Source organism: Mauremys reevesii, linkage group 10 (genome assembly GCF_016161935.1).
Source record: "Mauremys reevesii isolate NIE-2019 linkage group 10, ASM1616193v1, whole genome shotgun sequence".
NCBI lineage: Eukaryota > Metazoa > Chordata > Testudines > Geoemydidae > Mauremys > Mauremys reevesii.
The window spans coordinates 60,528,724-60,548,831 of record NC_052632.1 but is presented as its reverse complement, the minus strand read 5'-3'; the positions used below and the strand labels follow the sequence as shown (position 1 = coordinate 60,548,831).

Genomic DNA, 20,108 nt, shown 5'->3' with positions numbered 1-20,108 from the left:
ACCCCTCTCTCTCAGTACAGACTAGTTTGAGAGGCATGATTAATGTTCTGACAAGTTAGTTAATTATCCTACATTGCCACTCATAGTTGTGACAGTTGTACATTGCAAGGAAAACGCAGTAAAGGGTGAGACATTTTAAAGGTAATTTACACAGAGATAAAGGTGCTGGGCCTTTTGTGACGGTTTGTTATATTTAAACCACATGTCTAAGCATCAGTAATTTTGCTGGAGTTAACCTTAGAGGACGATGGGAGTCATGTTGGATCTTTAGCTCAGATATTTGGTTGAACTACAGTTAGCAACACAGCTTAACTGAGAAGGGAAGAGATGTTTGTTTATGGCATTGCAAGAAGGAAATGGAACTAATTGGTCCTCCAGGCTTTCAGGTAAAACAAGGAGAAGACTTGGGAAAAAAAACCTCCACCCCAAACAAAAACCACAGTGTTCTTCATGAAAGCGAGAAAGGCATATATTAGTCCCCCTGGCACCCCTTTGCAGGTCATTTTTAAGGCGCTTCCCTCAGAAAACAGAATTCACTGTAGCTTAAGTCTGTTTTCAGTATTTCCAGTGTTAAAATGCCCATTTCTTAATTGCCAGCTTTTCCCCACAGGTCCCATTTCATTAGGTAAGAAAACCTCCTTGGCTGCAGAAAGATTACTTTATTTGAAGGTGACAAGTCTTGCTTCCTCTTTTTTACTACACCTGTTTTTACAGCGCATTACCTTAATGGTGTCATTTCTCCCTTATCACAGAATCCACTAAATCTAAATCCAAAACTAACATTGCTAGGAATCAAATATGCCAGTCAATTTTTAATTTTAGCCTATGAGGAGTTAAATCAGGTAGTGTTAATTTGAGCCAAAAATGTCTAGTTGTAGAAGTTTTCAATTATGTTCCCCAATGTACCACTTCAGAGAAAAAACAGCTGAATATCCTAGTTAGATAATTCATTTTTAAAAAGACTTCAGTACATAACTGAATTAAACTTGTGTCTACAGGCATACAAAAGAGTTGTTCCTAAACAAATTTTGCTATACTTGACAAATCAACATTGAATTCTCACTAGTGATGTATGATTAACAGTACATTTGCTGTTTGTGAACCATTAAGAAAAAACACCACTGGAAAGAAGTGAAATATTTCCTGTTTGAAGGGATTGGTATTTCTTCTTGACTTTAGCTGAACAGAGTGTTTGGCTGCTGTCAGATCTAAAGGGGAACAGTCATTTATTTAAAAAAGAGCTCTTCACAGATTCTTCTTGTGTCCTCTGGTGATGTGACACTGTGGCCTACTGTTCGGGAGTCTGTGTAGATTTCATAATCATTTCCACCCTGTGGACAAGACAGACAAGTAAGTCAGCTGCCTGCTTCGTAGTATACAAGTATGCCTGCTTACATACATTAAGGAAATTGTGTGTGTTGTGAAAAGGGTGTATGTCAATGGTTTTCAAACTCAAAGGGAGCAACAGTCCACTAAAAAGGTTGCTGGAGAGCCAGCTCGTGCAGCACATCAACCACACACAGGCTAGGCTTAACCAGCATTTGAATTGTTGTTCACTGCGATACAAATGTGTTAAGTTACTAACTTGAGGTACTCACCAAACAGTGTATAAAAGAGAAAAATACTAAACAACTGGAACAGTATGCTAAAAGCTGATTTATACACAAATGACTAGACGGTGTACTAAAGTCAATCTGTCACTTACTGGTCAATATGCTCAGAGTAGCTTTTGATTATTTTCTTAGAAAAATCTCTCCAGTGTACCATTTAACAAATTCAGTGTCCTTCAAAGATGGGAATAATTAAAGATATACTAAAGTCACTTTTAAAAAGGTTGAGCTAAATAGTACAAACCTTTAGGCCAGGTCTAACACTGCAGAGTTTTGTTGGTCAGATGTGTGCTAACAGGTCCGCATTTACTGTACAGTTGATAAGAGTGACAAATCATGACTGAGTTTTGCATGTTATTTCCAACTTGTGCTAATCAACTTTTATCCCATCCCACATCTTGTAATTTCCCTATCACATTTTACAGAAATACTATTTTAGATTTTTTGTTTTAATAAAAGGTGCTTTTTTTTATTTATCGGGCTGCCTTACTATTGTGATTGTACAGATCTCACAGCTAGAAATAGATAAATGCTATTCTTTAAAACCTCTTTATTTCAACATCTCAATTTATAAAAAAAACCCACTCTCTTCAGCCCTAGAAAGATGCTTAATACCTTCTGATGGAGGGGATGTGAAAAGGCTGGTGGGCAGGGTCCTCCCCCACAATTTGATGTTGGGAGGGAGATGTATCAGGTATCTGCCAGCTACACAACACAGCTGTGCAAGGGGACAGGGGCCTTACTCCTTCATATTCCCTTGTGCGTGACCACAACAGATTTTAGTGGCTGAGGGGTGAAAACATTATCAAGTGGTTTTAAAAATCTAACCATGTGGATGCCCCTTCAATTTGATCTGTAAAAGATGGGTTGGAAACAGAGGCAGAGGTTACATTAGTATTTCCCACATATGATTTTTCAGAAGTCGATGCAAGTCCTTGTTTTCATAGTGTGAACTATCTGTGTGGACCCTGCTGGTGTGCACTAGGGAGCTTTTAGTGCACGTTAGCAGGGGCCACTGGTGTGCACTGATGCACGTTATAGCTAGCTTGCTTCTTCTGTGCACTCTGATTTAAAATCACTCCAACAGCACACCTGTACAGTTCAGTAACACTATACTGGAAGAGAGTGTTTCACACACAAAGTTCTTGTGGTTTTGAGTCAGCACAGCACAAGCAGTGCTGCTGAGTTAGTCTAATCCAGTGGTTCTCAAACTTTTTGTACTGGTGACCCCTTTCACACAGCAAGCCTCCAAGTGTGACCTCCACGCCCCTTATTAATTAGGGTGTAAAGCAGGAGCCCAGGCAGAAGAACTCGCTTTCAGTGTGTAACATGCCAGAGGCCCTTTGAGCTAGAGAATTTTTATTATTTTACACTGAATGGGCTAGAGCTCATGTCTAGTACAACTTTTATAAAGGCAGGGGGAAAGAGATTTTATTCTGTCAAACAGCTAAACAGAAAGTGGCTTAAACATTTTTGAGGAAGAAAATGCAGGGTATTAAATGGAGGTAAAAAAGTTCAGCATTGTGAGGAGGTGCAAATCCCACAAATGGGAGTATGCAGAGGCAACACTCTTGAACAGCATCAATTTGCAGTAACCCACCCCTCTCTCATAGTAATACTAGAGAGAAAGACGTCATTCTTATTTCCAGCTTGGGGACAAAGCCTTCTCTCCTTTGCTCTGCTTGGGTAGAAGTTAACTGTCTCAAATAATACAGTGAAACAGTTTTTATGGACACTTACACCTAGATGTAATAAAGTCTTCAGCTGACTCTTATGAACTTCAAAATGGAATTCTGTTCCTTCGCCGCCGTTCTGTCCAGCAAAGAGTCTGATCTGAAACTTAATCAATGGATTCTAACTGGATAATTTACTAGATTTTCTAATCCTTTTGCTCATGTGCGCAGAAATAACTCTGGTGAGTTAAGAATTGCTACAGAGGAAGCTCATAGTAGTAGATTAAAAAAAAAGCCACAAAACTTCAGAGATTATTCATCAGTATATTTTAAAATAGAGTCTAATTTGGGCAAACATTGATTTGCCCCAAGAAAAGAATAGTTTTAAAAGCTCTCTTTGCTAGAAGAACACACAGTAATGAAAACACCAGATACAAGATTTTTCCTTTTAAATTTTCTGGACTGAAATTTATTAACCCGATTTAGTAGTTTCTACACCCTGCATTTTCATCCTCAAAACAAAAAAATATGTAAGACGATTTCTGTTTAGCCATGGCAGAAAAATTTTGCAAAAACCCAGAAGTAAATTGAAATCTTTCCATACTGTGATTTCGAGGTTAGGTGACATTTCATATTATAGCCCAAGAGGCACGCAGATACAAGCACCTTAGAAACATTTTACCTTCTGAACTGATTATGAACTGCAATAGTTTTAAAGAAAATGTATCAAAAAATCTGATTAGGAATATTTTCAAGAAATATTTTGAAAGGGCATTCTGAAAATACACAAATGTTATGAAAATACATCAATAGTAAATGCTGGAGCTGTGTTCATATCACTAAATGTCATTACTTAGACCAGAGGAAAATCTGTTTTCAAATGGAAGATTTAATATGTTTTAATTTAAACTGAAATGTTAATAAGAGTGTTTTTAGGTCAAACACTTTCATGGTATTAAAATATGTTCTTGTATACTTAAGAACAAAGGTTTTCCAGTATGGTTATTCAACCGTCAAGATAAATTGTCAGTGTAGCTGGTTATGCCTTGTACATGTGTGTCAATTACAAACCCATGTCAAAAACACAATGGAAATAAATCATTTAGTCTAGAGAAGGCTTCAGAATAGGTCACCAAGTTCTCACCTATAGAATTCATAGAATCATAGAATCATAGAAGAGAAAGAATCATTCATTCATCATCATGACCTCCCTCTGCAGGCCAGGCCAGCAGATCCACCCACCCACCCTTAGCAAGTGAACCCCCCCCCCCCCCTTCGGAGGAAGAAAAAAAACCTCCAGGGCCATAGCCAATCTTCTGGGAAAAAAAATTCCTCGACCCCAAATATGGCGCAGCAGCTGAACCGAGCATGCGGGCAAGAGACTCCCAAAACCCTCTGGAAAGGTTATATCATACCCAGGCACACATAATTGACATTGACTAAGCGTTTATATATCATATACCATCCTCCATAAACTTATCTAGCTTAATCTTCACCACAGTATGTCATAGCCCTGAATACAGAGTACTGGTGTTCATTAACATTTACCTCTGTTACTAAGATGCCCCTCTACTCTACCCAGTATTGTTATGAGCTGGATGAAACTTTATTATGGGTTTGTGTTAAAATCCCATTGATAGCTGTGAACTCACCCTTCAGTTACACCATAACTGTAAGCATAATCCCCCACCCAAGAATAAAAGCAAGACATTTTAGCAGAGCACTGGTTTTGGTGGGGGTATTGGGGGAGGGAGAGATCACACAACATGAGAACAGAGAGGGGGCAAGAAAGCCAAGCAGCAGACTAAGCACAGTCTGACACTGGAATGAGCCGCACAGCGAGCTTTTGGGTCTGGTTTTCACAAAAAAATGCTTGGGGGCTATAAACTAAGCAACTGCTCCTCTTATTCTTCTGCACTCAAAGTCAGGAATTGATACATTCCTTGTAAATAAACAAGATGGCATCAAAGAAGAGACCAGTCTATCAATTTCTACTTACAACCGGAACATCCCAGGGGCCCTGAGGACTAGCTGCTCTGGTCGAAAAGGGGCAACAGTATCATTTCGATCGCCTCAGTGAGGAATGATGAGGTTCAATCAAGTTACTCCCAGTTTACTGACATGTGAAATCAGAATCAGGCCTAGATGTTTGACTATAGGATGGCAGTAGTAAAATTCTTCTCTCATCATGTCTGGTAGATGCCTTGTATTCCTTTCAGAAGAGGGAAAACTGCTCACACTCTAGAGGCAACTTGCTTGCTGTGACTGCCTAATATTACATAAGGCATGTTAAGGGAGGTAAATATGTTTGACGAAAGATTAAAGCCATAGCATGGATTCAGTCTCTAATGTAATTGATTAAAAAGTCTTGTTTATGGAGCTTTCAGTTTGGGAAAGGGATTCTAAATGCATATGCAGAAATAGTGCAGTACTCACTGGCATGGTCTTATCTCCAAAGAAATAGACAGTCTTGTATCCATCGTTGCAGGCAATTCCTAAGCAGTATGTCTTATCCCAGCCATTTGGGAATACATCAAAGCTTATCTGCCCCCCTAAGTAAAAGGTAGACAAGAGGCAAGTGTTAAGGGGCGGGGGGAAGGAACTCTACTTTTATGAAGGGAGAATGACGGTGGCTGAACTCCACTGAAGCAGATTCTGATAGAGGAAACTGAACAAGTCCAAGACAAAAACTACAATGAAATGGAGTTAAGGCTGAGAGAACACATCAAGACTTTAGTGTAAAACACATTACAGGGATGTTACAATTGTTACCAACCCAAGTGTTCTACACTCAGGATATTCAGATGTTTACATTTAAAAGAAATCCAAACATCTTTAGCACACCCAACCCAACCAAACTCTGGCCTGGAGCAACAGGATGCAAGACCACAGGATTCTGATTAAGGCATGTTAGTGTTTGTGGTTCCACATTAAACTGATTTTTAAAGGTTTAGATTTCTTCCTGTCCATGGTATCATGCATCTACTAGGACCAAACTTCAATTCAGACATCTCTCAACAAATTTAAAAATAAATATTTAAAGTTCAAAGTGCCCGCTTCTGAGTGAATGCAGATCATGCCACACCCTTGTTCTACACAGCAGAAAGGGTGTCAGGCTTGGCAGATTCAGACATTGAAGAAAAAGGTAAGTGAAGCCTTTACTCCATTGGTCCCCTTTTTTCCCCAAGCCCGTTGAAGCTTCTCAGGCTTGCTGCAGCATTTCAGTTTAGACACTATCTATGCCGACAGAAGGGATTCTCCCATCAGCATAGGTAATCCACCTTTCCAAGAGGCAGTAGCTAAGTCGATGGAAGAATTCTGTGTAATGCTGTCTACACAGGGACTTGGCTAGGCTTAACTACATCGCTCAGAGGTGTGGATTTTTCACACCCTGACTGATGTAGTTAAATCAACCTAATTTTCTAGTGTAGACCAGTCCCCAGTGGGAATCAAGCTCTACAAGAGAGTCTGAATGTGGGCTAGGGGTGTGTCAGCTACTCTCCCTGACACCAACTTTGCAACCAACTCAGCAGAAAATGAGTGTAAATTAAGTTTTTTTGTATTAATGAGGACTGTCAGGTTATCACTTTATGCTTTGAACCAATTCATTCTGAATGGAGCCAATGCCAGAATCCCCATCACCTCTACAAAAACAATGACCATTTTCAAGGACACCATATATCAGGGACTGTATGATGCTGAGTATAAATGTTTATGCTTGAGAACTTATAGATATACAATTAAACTCATCCACTGAGATAATCCCTCAGCACTGGAAGGAACCTACACGACTCAGTGAATACCATCTTCTGGAAAGATGCTCTCAAACACAAGAAAGATTTTCAGGTAAGAATTCCAATCACTGAGAAACAAATCCATTTGAATAGCCTGTGTGGAGTGCACAAGATCTGCTCTTACTCCTTTTCTCTATGTTCCAAAGGAATATACAACATTGTGGGTGAGTTCCCGGTTCTTTGAGTATGACTGTGTTTACACTGTCAGATTTCATAAGAGTTTTGAAACAGGCAAAAAGGAGGAAGTCAATCTTTTTAAAGGCTTGTCTACATTGGCACTTTACAGCGCTGCAACTTTCTTGCTCAGGGGGGTGAAAAAACACCCCCCTGAGCGCAGCAAGTTTCAGTGCTGTAAAGAGCCAATGTAAGCAGTGCACCAGCGCTGGAAACTGCTCCCAGTGCTGGTAGCTACGCCTCTCATGGAGGTTGTTTTTTTTAGAGTTCTGGGAGACCTCTCTCCCAGCGTTCTGCCGCGACTACACAAGCCATGTTAAAATGCTGCCGCAGCAGCGCTTCTGCATTGCCAGTGTAGACTAGTCCTAAGATAGTGGTCTTATAAAGCAAAGCTTTTCACTCTATTACGGTGAACTTTGAGTTGCTATTTTTATTCTAAACCTATATGTTTCCAAGGGACTTTTAATAATGTCAAGCTTAACACTGGGCTGAAATTTGACCCAAGGTCTCAAACAGGAGGATTTCTTGATATTTTAAAACTGTTTTGCCCAGTTTAAGTGGATTCAGCATAGAGGATTGTTCATGGCAAGCCCTGTTTGAAACGCATTTTGCCCCAAATGTTTAACACTGCCAGAGGGAGAGACAGACTGTAAATTTGTTCTTTCTACTGTAAATGAAAGAGAAAGGGGAGAATTTGCCCAGAGATTTTCAGTAGGAAAAATTAGGAAAGAGAAGTCTAGAAAGACACATTCCTACTGTACAGAATCACTGTGCATCTTGTGTCTTCTGTTGAATTTCCTTTGTCTCACTGCCTCCCCCCCCCCCCCCCCAACACAACCACTGGAATTAAAAGTCAAGGGCTAGTAATGGAGGCAGTGTTAATGCAGTAAGGATTTGTAATGTACGTGGTGGGCAGAAGAAACATCTGTCATTTGTAAAAATGTATTACACATTTCTGACTAATCAAGCAAAATCAACTGTATGAGAGACATCAGAAGATAATGAACTAATGAAAAGAGATGCACTTTTCCTTTTGTTGTGGTGTCTTCTACCACAAAGTACCTAATGAAAAAGACTTCATGTACAAAATGGCAGCAGCCACCCCCACCCTGACAACTGAATCATACAGCGGGAGCCGGCAAGAGGGTATGATTTTTTTTAAATGAAATTTTTTTTTTAAAAAATGTGATACCTATAGAAAATGTGAGGCCTTTTCCTGCAAATTCTCTTTGTAAATCAGCTACAAATTTCTCTCTTATATGTTCCCTCTGTTAAAAACAAAAACAAAAGACGCATCAGTTAAGTGATTTCTATTTAGCAATCAGTATCAGAAAAGGCAATATTAAGCAGGGAACTGTGGTTCTAGCTAGCCACTCCCAAGTCCACAAATGCAATGGTGCAGTACTAGTATTATAGTGCTAAATTCTGCTCAGCATACACCTGTGTACTCTGGAGTATCTCCATGGGGCTACTATGACATTACACAAGTGTACAGTAAATGCGAACAGAATTTGACCTATACCATGTTATTTTTCACTTCCATCTGAGGATCTCAATGTATTCTACAACTAATGAGCTACAAATTAATTAATTATGTATTATACCCTTGCTGAAAAGCTCAATTTCATAGATGGGGAAACTGAGGCATTGTGCGGTTAAGAACAAATTTTCAAAAGTGGTCTCTAATTTTGGGTGCCTTACACTTTTGGGCCTGAGACACACTGAAAATCAAACCCTAGTTGTCTAAAAGTTAGGCATCCAGTAACTGAGGTACTCTAAGTTAGAGAGACTGTTTGAAATCTTGGGTCTTGGTGACATGCCCATGGTCACAAAAGAAGTCTGAGACAATATAGGAAACAGAGCCCAGATTTCTCAATTCCCAGTCTTATGCGTTTAGGCACAAAACTATCGATGCCCTGGTAAACATAACTGCATTTTAAAGAAGGCTAATGCTGCGTAGTTTAACCTCAAGTTTAGGTTTTGTTTAAAAAGTATTAGGGAAGGTAATAAGAAATTTTTTTTACTTTCATTAATTTTCAAAGAACATAAAAGCTACTATAGTGATTGGTAGTATAAAAAACCCAAGATACACCGACAGATGAGAGTTTTTTGGAAGGACCTGGTGCAGAGTGAGAAGGAAGGGAGATTTATAGTGTTGGAAACGCCTCTCAACAGCATTGTGCTAGAGCACCAGAAAGACAAAGTGAAATCAGTTCATCTGTTTTTTACATTTCCTGCAGTTTGAACAATGAAACTCAATCAACAGCAGGGAGAAAGGTGTTAAACACAAGAAGGGGAGTTTTTGAAAATATAATTTGACCATGACAGTGTCCTTTAGAACAGTGAGGAATAAGAGATGTAAAGCATTTTAAAAATTGACTCACTTTATCAAGTTCATAGAACTCAATTCGCTCTTCCTGGCTGCAGCTTCTCCCAACAGGGGAGACATTCAGCATCCCATTTCGGAACTCAATAAAAGTACCCCTGAAAAAAAGAGTCAACTGTCACTGCTGAAAAGGGACACAAGTCCACATATATCTGAAAGACAGAAACAGTTATGATCAGACTATTGAAATTTAATCTCAAGAACTTTTGCTCTATTACTGAGATCTCCAAAAATGGCATTATGGGATGAAAAATATTAGTTTAAAGGAATTGTGTTTGCCCATTACATTAGTGATAGCTGAGGAAAACACGTAAGTTTGCATTACAAATTGCAGAAGTAATTACCCAAGTAGAAATTTGCTTAGGACGTCAGCATAAACATGATTACTACATATCCTGCACATTGTTGATAAAAACAGTTATAAGTGCTCAAGACCTTGTGGGTCAGATGCTCAGCCCCATTCCTCTTCCTTTGTGTAAGCAGCCAGAAACCCAGCAGGATTCAATTCCCCTGGCGTGGAGGAATCTTTCCTTGGTGCAAAGCCCCTTTAGCCATCTCTGCACTACCCATGCTGATCTCTGGTACAGAAGACACGCTCAGTGAAAAAGAATGCATGGCGGAAGCACCCCTTCACTCTAGCAATCGCTCCTTGGCTGCTGGATCAGCTCTCCTGAGGCTGTGGCTGGACAGAACTGAAAGCAACCTTAGGACAGTTCTTAGCCAGCCCCAATATTGGGGTGCTGCAAGGGTAGCTTAAACCTGTCTTTCACACTCCTTGTCCTAACTGTATGGAGCAAAGGGTCTAGCTCAGTATCTTCAGCAGCTGCATTCCCCAAGTACGGTGCAGGGCAACTGGTCTCCAATTTTAGAAGAAAACTTGCAAACTTATAATTTATGGAAGAAATAATGCCTTTGAATTCCAACTGCATCAAGAAAATTCCTTTCACACCGACTTTAATCTCCCCCCCCCCGGGAAATGAAAATAGGAGGTATCCCAAACAGCACCCAATGTTCTGTCTGTCTAGATTTTTATAGAACAATTTGTTCTATGGGGAGTAAGTAATTCCCTGTTCCCTGGCAAGCAACTTTGGACAATCTTTTCTTTTGATCCTTCTTCACCTGCTCCAATAGCAGAACTTGTCTTCCTATGGATGGGATTGCTGGAACAATAATATATATCTATCTCAATTATACAGTGTGCCCTCAAACACAACCATCCAGCTCTAAGTGGACTGGACACTGTCTTCCTTATTGATGCTTAACATCCCAAAAGTGGGAATATCCTCTCCCCAACGACATGCATGCGCATATACTTACCTTTTCTTTGGCAGTTTAATCTTTGCAATGTAACTCAGACAATAGTTGATTAGATCTTGGAGCAGGTCCTCACCCATGTGACTTTGAATGCTCTAAACATACAAAAAGACATATCAGCTATAGGTCCAGAATTTAAGGTTCTGAAAGCAGCTAATTAACAACACAGATTTTGGATATCATGTATAGCAGATCCCAGAAAAACATGCCTCAGATAAGTGATTCTCCGTTAGTATGTGTGCAGCACTGGTATGGCAGGCTCCTATTCTCTACCTTAATTACATACTGCTGTGCTGGGCAACTGATCACCTCTCCTTATAACATGCTCCTCCAAGCCCCTACTTCAAACTGTGGGTTAGAAAATGCAGGATTGAGTGGAAAGGGACAGACAGTGGCGAGTACAGTGTGGGATACCACTGCCTTAGATATCAGTCTGTGTCCTAAACTATTTTATCTTCCATTCTGCAATAGCTAGATTGAGACACTTAAGATTATCACAATATTAGATATAATCAACAGTAATTTCTCATCCACTTACAGTATTTCTTGCAATTTATAAAATACACTAATCAATCAAGAGTTCACTCTCTGAGCTACATCCTAAGCAGCAGCCAGGGTACACTCCACTCATTTGGAGGGTGGTGAGGGAAAGAAGATGAAAGCCACCTTTCCAGCTTCCCAAATCTGAGGCCTGTCAGGGATCAAATATAATTTAGAGTAGCCTCAAGGTTGCTCTAAATGAGGCCCAATTGCCATGGAAATTCTACGAGCTGGGGATCACTAGAGGGTTCCAGCTATGATTCCTATGCCAGAGGCTAGGAGAGATGTCACTCAAGAATTTCCCATGCTGAAAAAATTCTCATCTAACCAAATCTACCAGGTTTTGAGCAGCACAAAACAGGAGGTCTGAGGCAAGGATCTGGCCCCATATCTCGTGTTAGTCTACAAAGAGCAAAATGAACAGTCAATTATACAAATAAAAGACAACATATAAAATAACAATTTCAGACTTTATTAAAAATGATCACTAAAACTGCATACATACCTGCTTGCACAAAAATTTCCCATCTTTGTATGCTACAAGACCATTTTCTGGAAAGACGTAGTCAAATTTTTCAACCACTAAAATACAAACAAAAAAATGCTGCAGCTTATACTTTAATTTGTCATTCCTCATACTTTATAGTATGCAAACCCTTTCAGGTCAAAATACAGTAGTTTTTAGAATATTAAGCCCAAAAGCTACACACTTGTAATGTCCAGCGAGAAACTCCAAGGACCTAATCCTGCACTCCTCTGTATTTGTTCCTCCTTCTGAAGTCACCAGAAGTCTAATATCATGTGAAGAGCTTGTAGTTAAGTTACATACATTTAGCGTTACGGATCTGACTCCATCCTTAACACATTTCTTTGCGCTTTATTACTGTAAATGGTCCTGGATCCAGTAAGTATTGCAAAACCTTGGAACAACAATCTGGATTTAAATTGATAAAAGGACGAAGGAAAGTTTACCTATTTGAGTGTGATTTTTTTAATGCAACTCTGCCTTAAGATATGTGTGTGTGTGTGTGTGTTTAAATTGAATTATAGGAGTATTGAGTCTCCTCTGAAATATGCAAGTAGTATTAGAAGATGAAAATATATGGTTACAAAATGGTAAATCCAAGCAGCTTGTTCTGCACCACTATATTTCAATAGGAAAATGTACAGTACTATTTATTTCACTACAAGCTGTGTGATACCGCTGCTGAAATTCAGCATTTGGATTCAAATGAATTTGGCAGGAATAGGTTGAAAAACACTATCAGATCTTTTCTTGAAACAGAATATTCTGTTCCACAACTGCTGTGAAATCACATCCTTATCTGAACATTTGCAGTAGTTGTAATACTGCTGGCGATTATTTCAGGGTATTAGGATCTTGCTAGTGTAGGATAGGACGACTTCCTGGAGGCCCCTTCCAGGCCACATGAAACAACGATTAGATAAAATGTTCGTGGTATGTAATAGGCTTGCATACTTGTGAATTATGGAAGGCTATTAACATTGATCTTCCACATTAAAAATATTATATAGAATTAAAAAGGAAAAGAACCAGATTTTCTTTTCAGAGCCACCATCTAATAAAACCAGCTCCTGCATGGAGGAACACATTAGATAATTCAACAACCTATGTAATGAGATATACACAACTCCAATTTATAAAGATGTTAAAATATATATGTTACTACAATGCTAGTCTTGAGTCAGTACTTCATTCTGAGTAGCAAGCCCTTAAGAAGAAATTTCAAGATCTTTAAGATATAAAATAATTCTACCCAAAAGCATAGGTACTAGATAGGACTTTTAATCTAGCTGGTAGCTGTCCACATAGGGTATAAAATCCAGCAATTGTCATATGCTAACCTGGGCAGGTTCTGAGTGGGACAGTAAATAACTAACATTTCATGAAACTGGTGTGATAATAAACACAGAGAAACTGATACTTAGAACAAGGAATAAGGAAGCTTGCATTTAATGAGCAACTGTTCCAGGAGAAAGGGTTTGTATTTACGCATCAGGACTTTTTCATAAACCATTCATTTAAACTTGGATTGCATCATTCTCTTTTCTTACCATCGTCTCCCAGCTGCTCTTGAACTTTGTCAAAGTCTGAACCACCTACAACTCCAACTCTCACCTTCTTCCGCAGCTTCTGCAGAAAATCTGCCATTTCTGCTGTGATTTTCTAGATTAACAGAAGAGTTTACAATTTTTAGGTAGTCTAGGTACTTTTAGCATGAGTTATCAGTTGACTGTAAATACAACAGTGCAGTGGGAGAAAGGTCACTGGGAACTCAATTGTGTAGGGCTTTAACAAACAATATGAAAGCTTTTTAAAAATGCCTATGAGAAAATCTTCTCTTAAGGTAAAAATGTCTTAAATAACGAGGAAGCCACTACAGCATTTGGCTCACTGATGTGGCATGTTCCCTATTGCTAAAAAGTCAAAAAACTGCACTGGCTTCTGAGGTGTCTTCTAGGGCAGCCTCCACATAGACTGAACTAATCCCCCTCCTGCCCCCAGTTTGAAAGTCAGAGGCATCAGTAAGCGTAACACAACATCCATATCAGAATAAATGGCTTACAATCATCACACTGAACTCATAGGTTAAAAAATGGCGCTTATGGGCAATACTGCTTCCTGAAACCAAGAAAAATTGAGAATCCAGGAGCTCCTTCCCCTAAACTGCAAGCCAACAACATACTATACACCCTCAACTCTCTCAAGATGGAACAGTAGGCATTTCCTCCAAATTACTGGCATTATCTCCATTTGTAATTCACTGAGCTTCAGTCAGCTCACTCTCATTCCAGTCAGCCAGCTATTATTTATTGGGACAAAGTTACTCCTAAAAACAGAATAAAAGACTGTAAATAATATTAAGGTATGCCACCACCTTAAATCTAATGAATTTAAAAAAAAAAGTTAAATTAGTTTCAGGCCAGACAACTGCTCACGAGCATCCTTGCCAAATTTTTGTGGCTTTATAACAACTTTTTTTTTTTAAAGATGTCTCTTCTGCTACTGTGTGAAACGCTCATGCAAAACAAAGGAAACAACAAAACTGGCTATATGCCAAGTACTGTCAAAGGTACAAAGTAAATAAACCGAAAAACAGTTGAAAATGTCATCTGCGTTTTCGATTATAGTTACACTGACTATACAAAATATTCAAAAGTAATATGATTTTTATTTTGAAGCTGGTTACAAAAAATCTCAGTTTGATATAAACTCAGTGCATATGACTAGATAATTATTCATTTCCTAAACCTCGCATGCAGCTTGTTGCTTTTAAATCAATAGAAAATAAATATTCCAGCCATCTGGAAAAAAAACATGAACTGCACTTTTATTTATTTGTCTGAATCTCAAAGTGAGATCTATTAATGTCTGTTCAACAAAATCCATCCCCCAGTGGAATATAATTAGTGCTAGCAGAAGGGTTTTGGAATAATTAAGGAAAGAAGCTCCTGTGATAGTTAAACATTGGCGCTGACAACACAACATGCTTCTTAAAGCAGAATCCCAATAATCAGGACATTATAAAAAAAGTTATAATCCAGAAATTATATTTTCTTCCTTGCCCACACACTGAACTCATCCCATGTGGCAGCAATGGATACTTTAAGATTGCTTTATAGAACACCTCTTCTGCCACTCCGACCCTCAGTGTACTGGTTCCTATCCTTTCAGGACTACTGTTCCAGTTTATCAGACAAAGGCCTCAAGTGAACTAGTCAAACAGTCTCCCATTTAGCAGTGTGCACTATACTATCATGTGGCACTTGTTTTAATCCAGTCTCAAAAGTCACCTAAACTATTACCAAAAAAATGACTGCAATCAGAATGGACAGGGCTCAGCATTAAAAACAGCAACACAGAGTACTTGTCACAAAGCCCTAAGTTTCCGGGTGGCTTTTTCAGAGTTTGCACATGGGACAGAACTGGCACTCAGGATGTCACAGCAACAAAAGATTTTTGTAGTGTAGTATGTATTTTCTAAATGGACAACCAACCTAATTCTCAATTACTGGGGGACAATCCCCACTCACTGATATATTTTGCTTTCCACAACCAAATCTCTGTACAACTTTTCATGAGTGATGTACCCGAGTATTTGAATTCTAATATCTGAACTGTATTGTTCAATCTATTCACCTAAATTTGGGTTACTGTGGATTAAATACTCTATGTACCATATGACTTTTGAAAAATAACTTTGTATACGTGGCTAATCTAAGCACTACACCCAGATGTACAGCTTCTCTTTTCCCAACCTATTATATAATTTTTTTAACATTAGCTTTAATACAAATTTTAAATCTATCACAAGTGCAGCTTGTGTGAATATCTTAAGCTAAAACCTATTTTTGCTGAAGGATACAGATTTGGGTCAACCAAAAATTAATGCAAAGCCATGAAAAAATTGGCAGAACAGTTTCATACCAAAAAACTTTTTTTTAAAGTTTTGATTTTTTTTGTACTTGAAATGAGTTTTGATCCGAAGTTTACTTCAGTTTTTGAGCTTTTTAAAAAAAAACAGAATGAAATAAAACAGAATTAGTCTGACCCAAACTAATTTTTTTTTTTTAACATTTTGGTTAACTGAAAAGTTCAAAAAATGTTCATCTTATGTTAACCTGAAACTATTTTCCGCTCCAATTTTTCAGCATGGCCACGTGAGTTGAGGGAGCAGGGAAATCAGTTATTTGCACAGCTCTAATCATAAGTAATGATCACATGGTGTTGACAAGCCATAATACTAAAATGCAATGTTACCATCTTCCATCAACATAACAAACACAGCATGAAATGAACATGCCTGTAATACAGAGTCCCCCTACTGGTGTAAAAGTGATGCAGGGAATGTTAGTACAGGAGGGCAATTGTAGGTGTCAGATCTTTGGTGGGGCTGGAAACGTCTATTTTCTAGGTCTTTGATAGCAGGGCTTTGGGGGTGGAACCCAGAGCTGGAACTGCGGGTTTTTGCCTGGAGCTGGAGCGGGGCCGGAGCACAGCTCCAAAGCCCTGTTTGATAGTGTAAGTCTCAGGGTTTGTCAATTGCATACCTTGGGAGTCAGAACTGACTGGTCCGAGACCGTATCACCGATAACCCCGCCCAAAGCACATCCCTCACCCCAATAACCCACCCTATAACCTCCCCAGGCTCCCAGTCCAGCCAGAGACTCCCCTAATAATCACCTGCCCAGGTCCTTCTGCCCTGCAACTCCAGACTCATCCCTATACTCCATAACCTCCCATATGTCCCCCATGTAACCCCACAGCCCACCCCAACCCAACAGCCTGCCCCACCCCCATATCAGCCCACCACTATATCCCCCACAGCCCACCCCAACCCAACAGCCTGCCCCACCCCCATATCAGCCCACCCCTATATCCCCACAGCCCACCCCAACCCAACAGCCTGCCCCACCCCATATCAGCCCACCCCTATATCCCCACAGCCCACCCCAACCCAACAGCCTCCCCACCCCATATCAGCCCACCCCTATATCCACCACAGCCCACCCCAACAGCCTGCCCCACCCCATATCAGCCGACCCCTATATCCCCACAGCCCACCCCAACCCAACAGCCTGTCCCACCCCCATATCAGCCCACCCCTATATCCCCCACAGCCCACCCCAACCCAACAGCCTGTCCCACCCCCAGAACCTCCCATACATGACCCCCCAGCCCCCTCTCCCTGTGACCCCCCCCAGGCCCGAAGCCCCAGGAGCGCCCCCGCCGGCTCACCTGCCTGGGGGCGGTCAGGGTCCCGTCCACATCGAAGAGGCACAGGACGCTGCCGCCCGGCGCCGCCATGCTGCGGATGAATGAGGTGGCTCAGCCTGGCCAGCCGGGCGCTGCGCTCGCTTCCGGCTCTGCGCGACCCCGCCGCGGGGGATGCCGGGAACCCAAACGGCTCCAGCGAAAGGCGCCCGCAGGCCGCCCCCGGCAGGCCGACCCCGCCCACAGGGCCACGCGCCAGCCGCGACCTGGTTCCACGGGGCGCCGGCGCAGTAGAGCGACGGTAGCGGTGGCGCAGGCGCAGTCGCGTATCCTCGTCTCTCTCCGCGTCGAGATGGTAAGGGGCGCCGGGACTGGCGTTGGGGGATGCGGCCCGGTGCTCTCCTCGCTTGCGGTTTCCGGCACGAGGCGCCGCCCGGGCCCAGCGCCCGCTCGCCGGGCCCGGCCCTGGCGGGATTCGCAGCAGTGCTCTCGGTGCTAGGCGCTGTACATGGCGCACAGCGGGACGGGCCCCGCCCCGCCCCCCAGCGCTAATACTCCGCCAATCAAGGTCCGGCCCCAGCAGCAGCTGGGCTGGGGAGGGGGACGAGGGGGGCAGGCCGCCCTAAGCGGGGGGCGGTAGTAAAGTTTCCACGGAGGGAAGCACGTAGCCGGCAGACACGCCGGGGGGGGGGGGGCGGGCAGGCTACTGGACAGCCCTGACCGGCATCATGATGTTCCCAGTGCGCTGGGGCCGGTGTTGGTGACCTTGCTGCCCCAAAGAGAGGAGATGGGGCACTCCAGGGCCCTTCAGCCTGTATACACTGTGCATTCAGGTGCTTCTGGTCAGATCTACGCCTCTATAGCAAGTAATTTTGGCTCTTCTGTGCTGTGTAAACAGGCCTCAAAGTGAAATCTGCACATGACTAAGTTTCTCAACACAAACATGAGCTTCACCTATTCGCTTAGAACAAGTTTAGGAATGTAACTTCTATACACCGATTGTCCTCAAGCTGCTTGAGAGAGAAATATTGTAATAACTGCAATTCTCTTGTAATGCCTTTATTGAAGGATTTAATGGTGTGGTATGGGAATCTTCTCTTTTAGGCTGGAATCTTCAAAATTAGGACTAGACTCCACTTGCCACCTTCCTTTGGGCAATCTCTACCAAGGGAGTTATCAACAAGATTGTGGAAAAAAGAAGATAAGTGCCTACCCCATTGCTTTGGGACCCATATGTTCTTACAGCCACAGAGATGGCAACCTGACAGTGCTTATTTTTATCCTGGGACAGGGCTGGCACCATACAGATGTGCTGGCAGCTTAACCTCCACCAACAGAGTCTTGGAAAAGTCAATGCCTGAGAACAAAGAACAGTTCAAACTGGTCTACAAGTTTCCAGGAATTAAATATTGTAGAATATTTTCAAGAATGAAGTTGCTACAGACTGCTCTAACCGTAGTCATCCTCCCACCTGTCTATCATCTCTATCTGCAGGAACAAGTTTCTCAGGGTTTTGTGTTGTATGTCACTGGCACTGCTTGCTTTGCTGCTGCAATGCTGTATGGTATAAGTTATTTTCTCAGACGAATGATTGGACTGATGTACTTAAATGAAGCTGGCACCATGGTAAAAGTGGCACACTTGACATTTTGGGGAAGAAAGAAAGAAATTTATTGTCCAGTTGAAAGTGTGATGACCTTGGGTGACACTGGAGATGCCAAGAATGAAGTACTGCTCCAGTTTAAACAGCATAATAGTACACAGGTTTTATATTTTACTCTAAAGTTTGGCCATATTGTGGATAAACAGAGGTTTGCCCAAATTTTTGGAGTATTGTAGAAACTCATTAAATGCAATGACCAACATTTTCCAAGAGTTTAGCTTGTTTAATGTTTTCTATTGCTCTTCATGCTGAATTCATCACATCCATAGCTTAATAGATTTGTAAGCACTCAAATACAAAACCTCTATGAGCAAATATGCACACCTGTGTTTGGATAAAGGGGATACAGTGATGTAGCACCCCACGAGATAGACGTTCCTGCACAACTAGTTTCAGATGAAAGCGGAATCTCATTCTACACACACAACCATTATGTAAAGAAATATAGTTTAATACTCAAGTCTGATGGTAATGTACACAGTTGAAATCTTAAAAATTGTTTCACCTTAATGTGCAGTTGCAGTCAAATGTGGTGGTGGTTTTTTTGTGTGGCTCTCAGCTTGGCTTTCAGACTGGAGGATGGCATATTATTAAAAATATTTATTGGTAAAACTGAGAGAGATACAACTGTAGCAGCCCACAGTGCCATTTTTACAGTCTCTTGTGAGACTGCACTTTCAATTTATATCAAGTTTTGATCAGGAAAGTCTTACTAATATTTCATGTTAATATAAATAAGTTATTAAAACGGTATCCTGGTACAAGGATTTGCAAAGATATTGTATGGGGATGTGGTGGAATTGCTTGCTCAGTCCCTTGCCTTCTGGGCTGGCACCAGCTGGAAAGTGCGCCACTCGCTTTTTTCTTTAACAGTTCTTCTGTCAGATCAAAACGTGTTAATGGGATCCTGAGTGAACTGTGTCCATTGTTCATCTGTGGCTTGTGGGTTCAGTGTTTGGATGATCTTCACAAGGCGCTAAGCATTGCTTGGAGAAAAATATGTTGCAAGAGAATATCTACTTCAACTATATGAAAACAAATAAAGTAGCTGAACAGTGTCTCAAGAGCCCCAGTAAAGCATTTTAACTTGTGTACATAGTGAAAAAGATAAAAAATTCTGAAGAAGTATGTTACAGTAGTACTATTTACAGACACATCATCAGGTTCCAGTTCAAGTTTAAAAAAAACATTTTCTTACCCTGGTCTATAGACAATAT

General features: G+C 41.0%; 2 protein-coding genes across 6 annotated transcripts; one reads left to right on the top strand and one right to left on the bottom strand.

Moving 5' to 3' along the window:
• Positions 1-644: 644 nt before the first annotated feature.
• On the bottom strand, positions 645-17,471 carry PMM2 (phosphomannomutase 2). 4 transcript variants are annotated; one of them, XR_005585431.1, is made up of 9 exons: positions 17,253-17,471; positions 13,568-13,679; positions 11,997-12,073; positions 10,955-11,046; positions 9,636-9,735; positions 8,444-8,519; positions 5,720-5,835; positions 1,855-1,919; positions 645-1,331 (listed from the first exon to the last, which is right to left on the bottom strand). XR_005585431.1 is itself a non-coding variant. In XM_039491178.1 (8 exons), the coding sequence occupies exons 1-8, from the start codon at positions 17,319-17,321 to the stop codon at positions 1,227-1,229; spliced, it is 747 nt and encodes a 248-aa protein (XP_039347112.1). In that variant the 5' UTR covers positions 17,322-17,471; the 3' UTR covers positions 645-1,226. The 4 variants fall into 4 exon arrangements, 3 of the variants coding, with proteins under 3 accessions (XP_039347112.1, XP_039347113.1, XP_039347114.1); XM_039491178.1 differs by lacking the exon at positions 1,855-1,919; XM_039491179.1 differs by lacking the exon at positions 1,855-1,919 and having other exon boundaries at positions 17,257-17,370.
• Positions 17,460-19,096, top strand: TMEM186 (transmembrane protein 186). Of its 2 annotated transcripts, none has more exons than XM_039491177.1 (2): positions 17,460-17,583; positions 18,333-19,096. In XM_039491177.1, exons 1-2 carry the CDS (start codon positions 17,581-17,583, stop codon positions 19,065-19,067), a joined length of 738 nt encoding a protein of 245 aa, XP_039347111.1. In that variant the 5' UTR covers positions 17,460-17,580; the 3' UTR covers positions 19,068-19,096. The 2 variants fall into 2 exon arrangements, with proteins under 2 accessions (XP_039347111.1, XP_039347110.1); XM_039491176.1 differs by lacking the exon at positions 17,460-17,583 and adding an exon at positions 17,597-17,796.
• Positions 19,097-20,108: the final 1,012 nt, after the last annotated feature.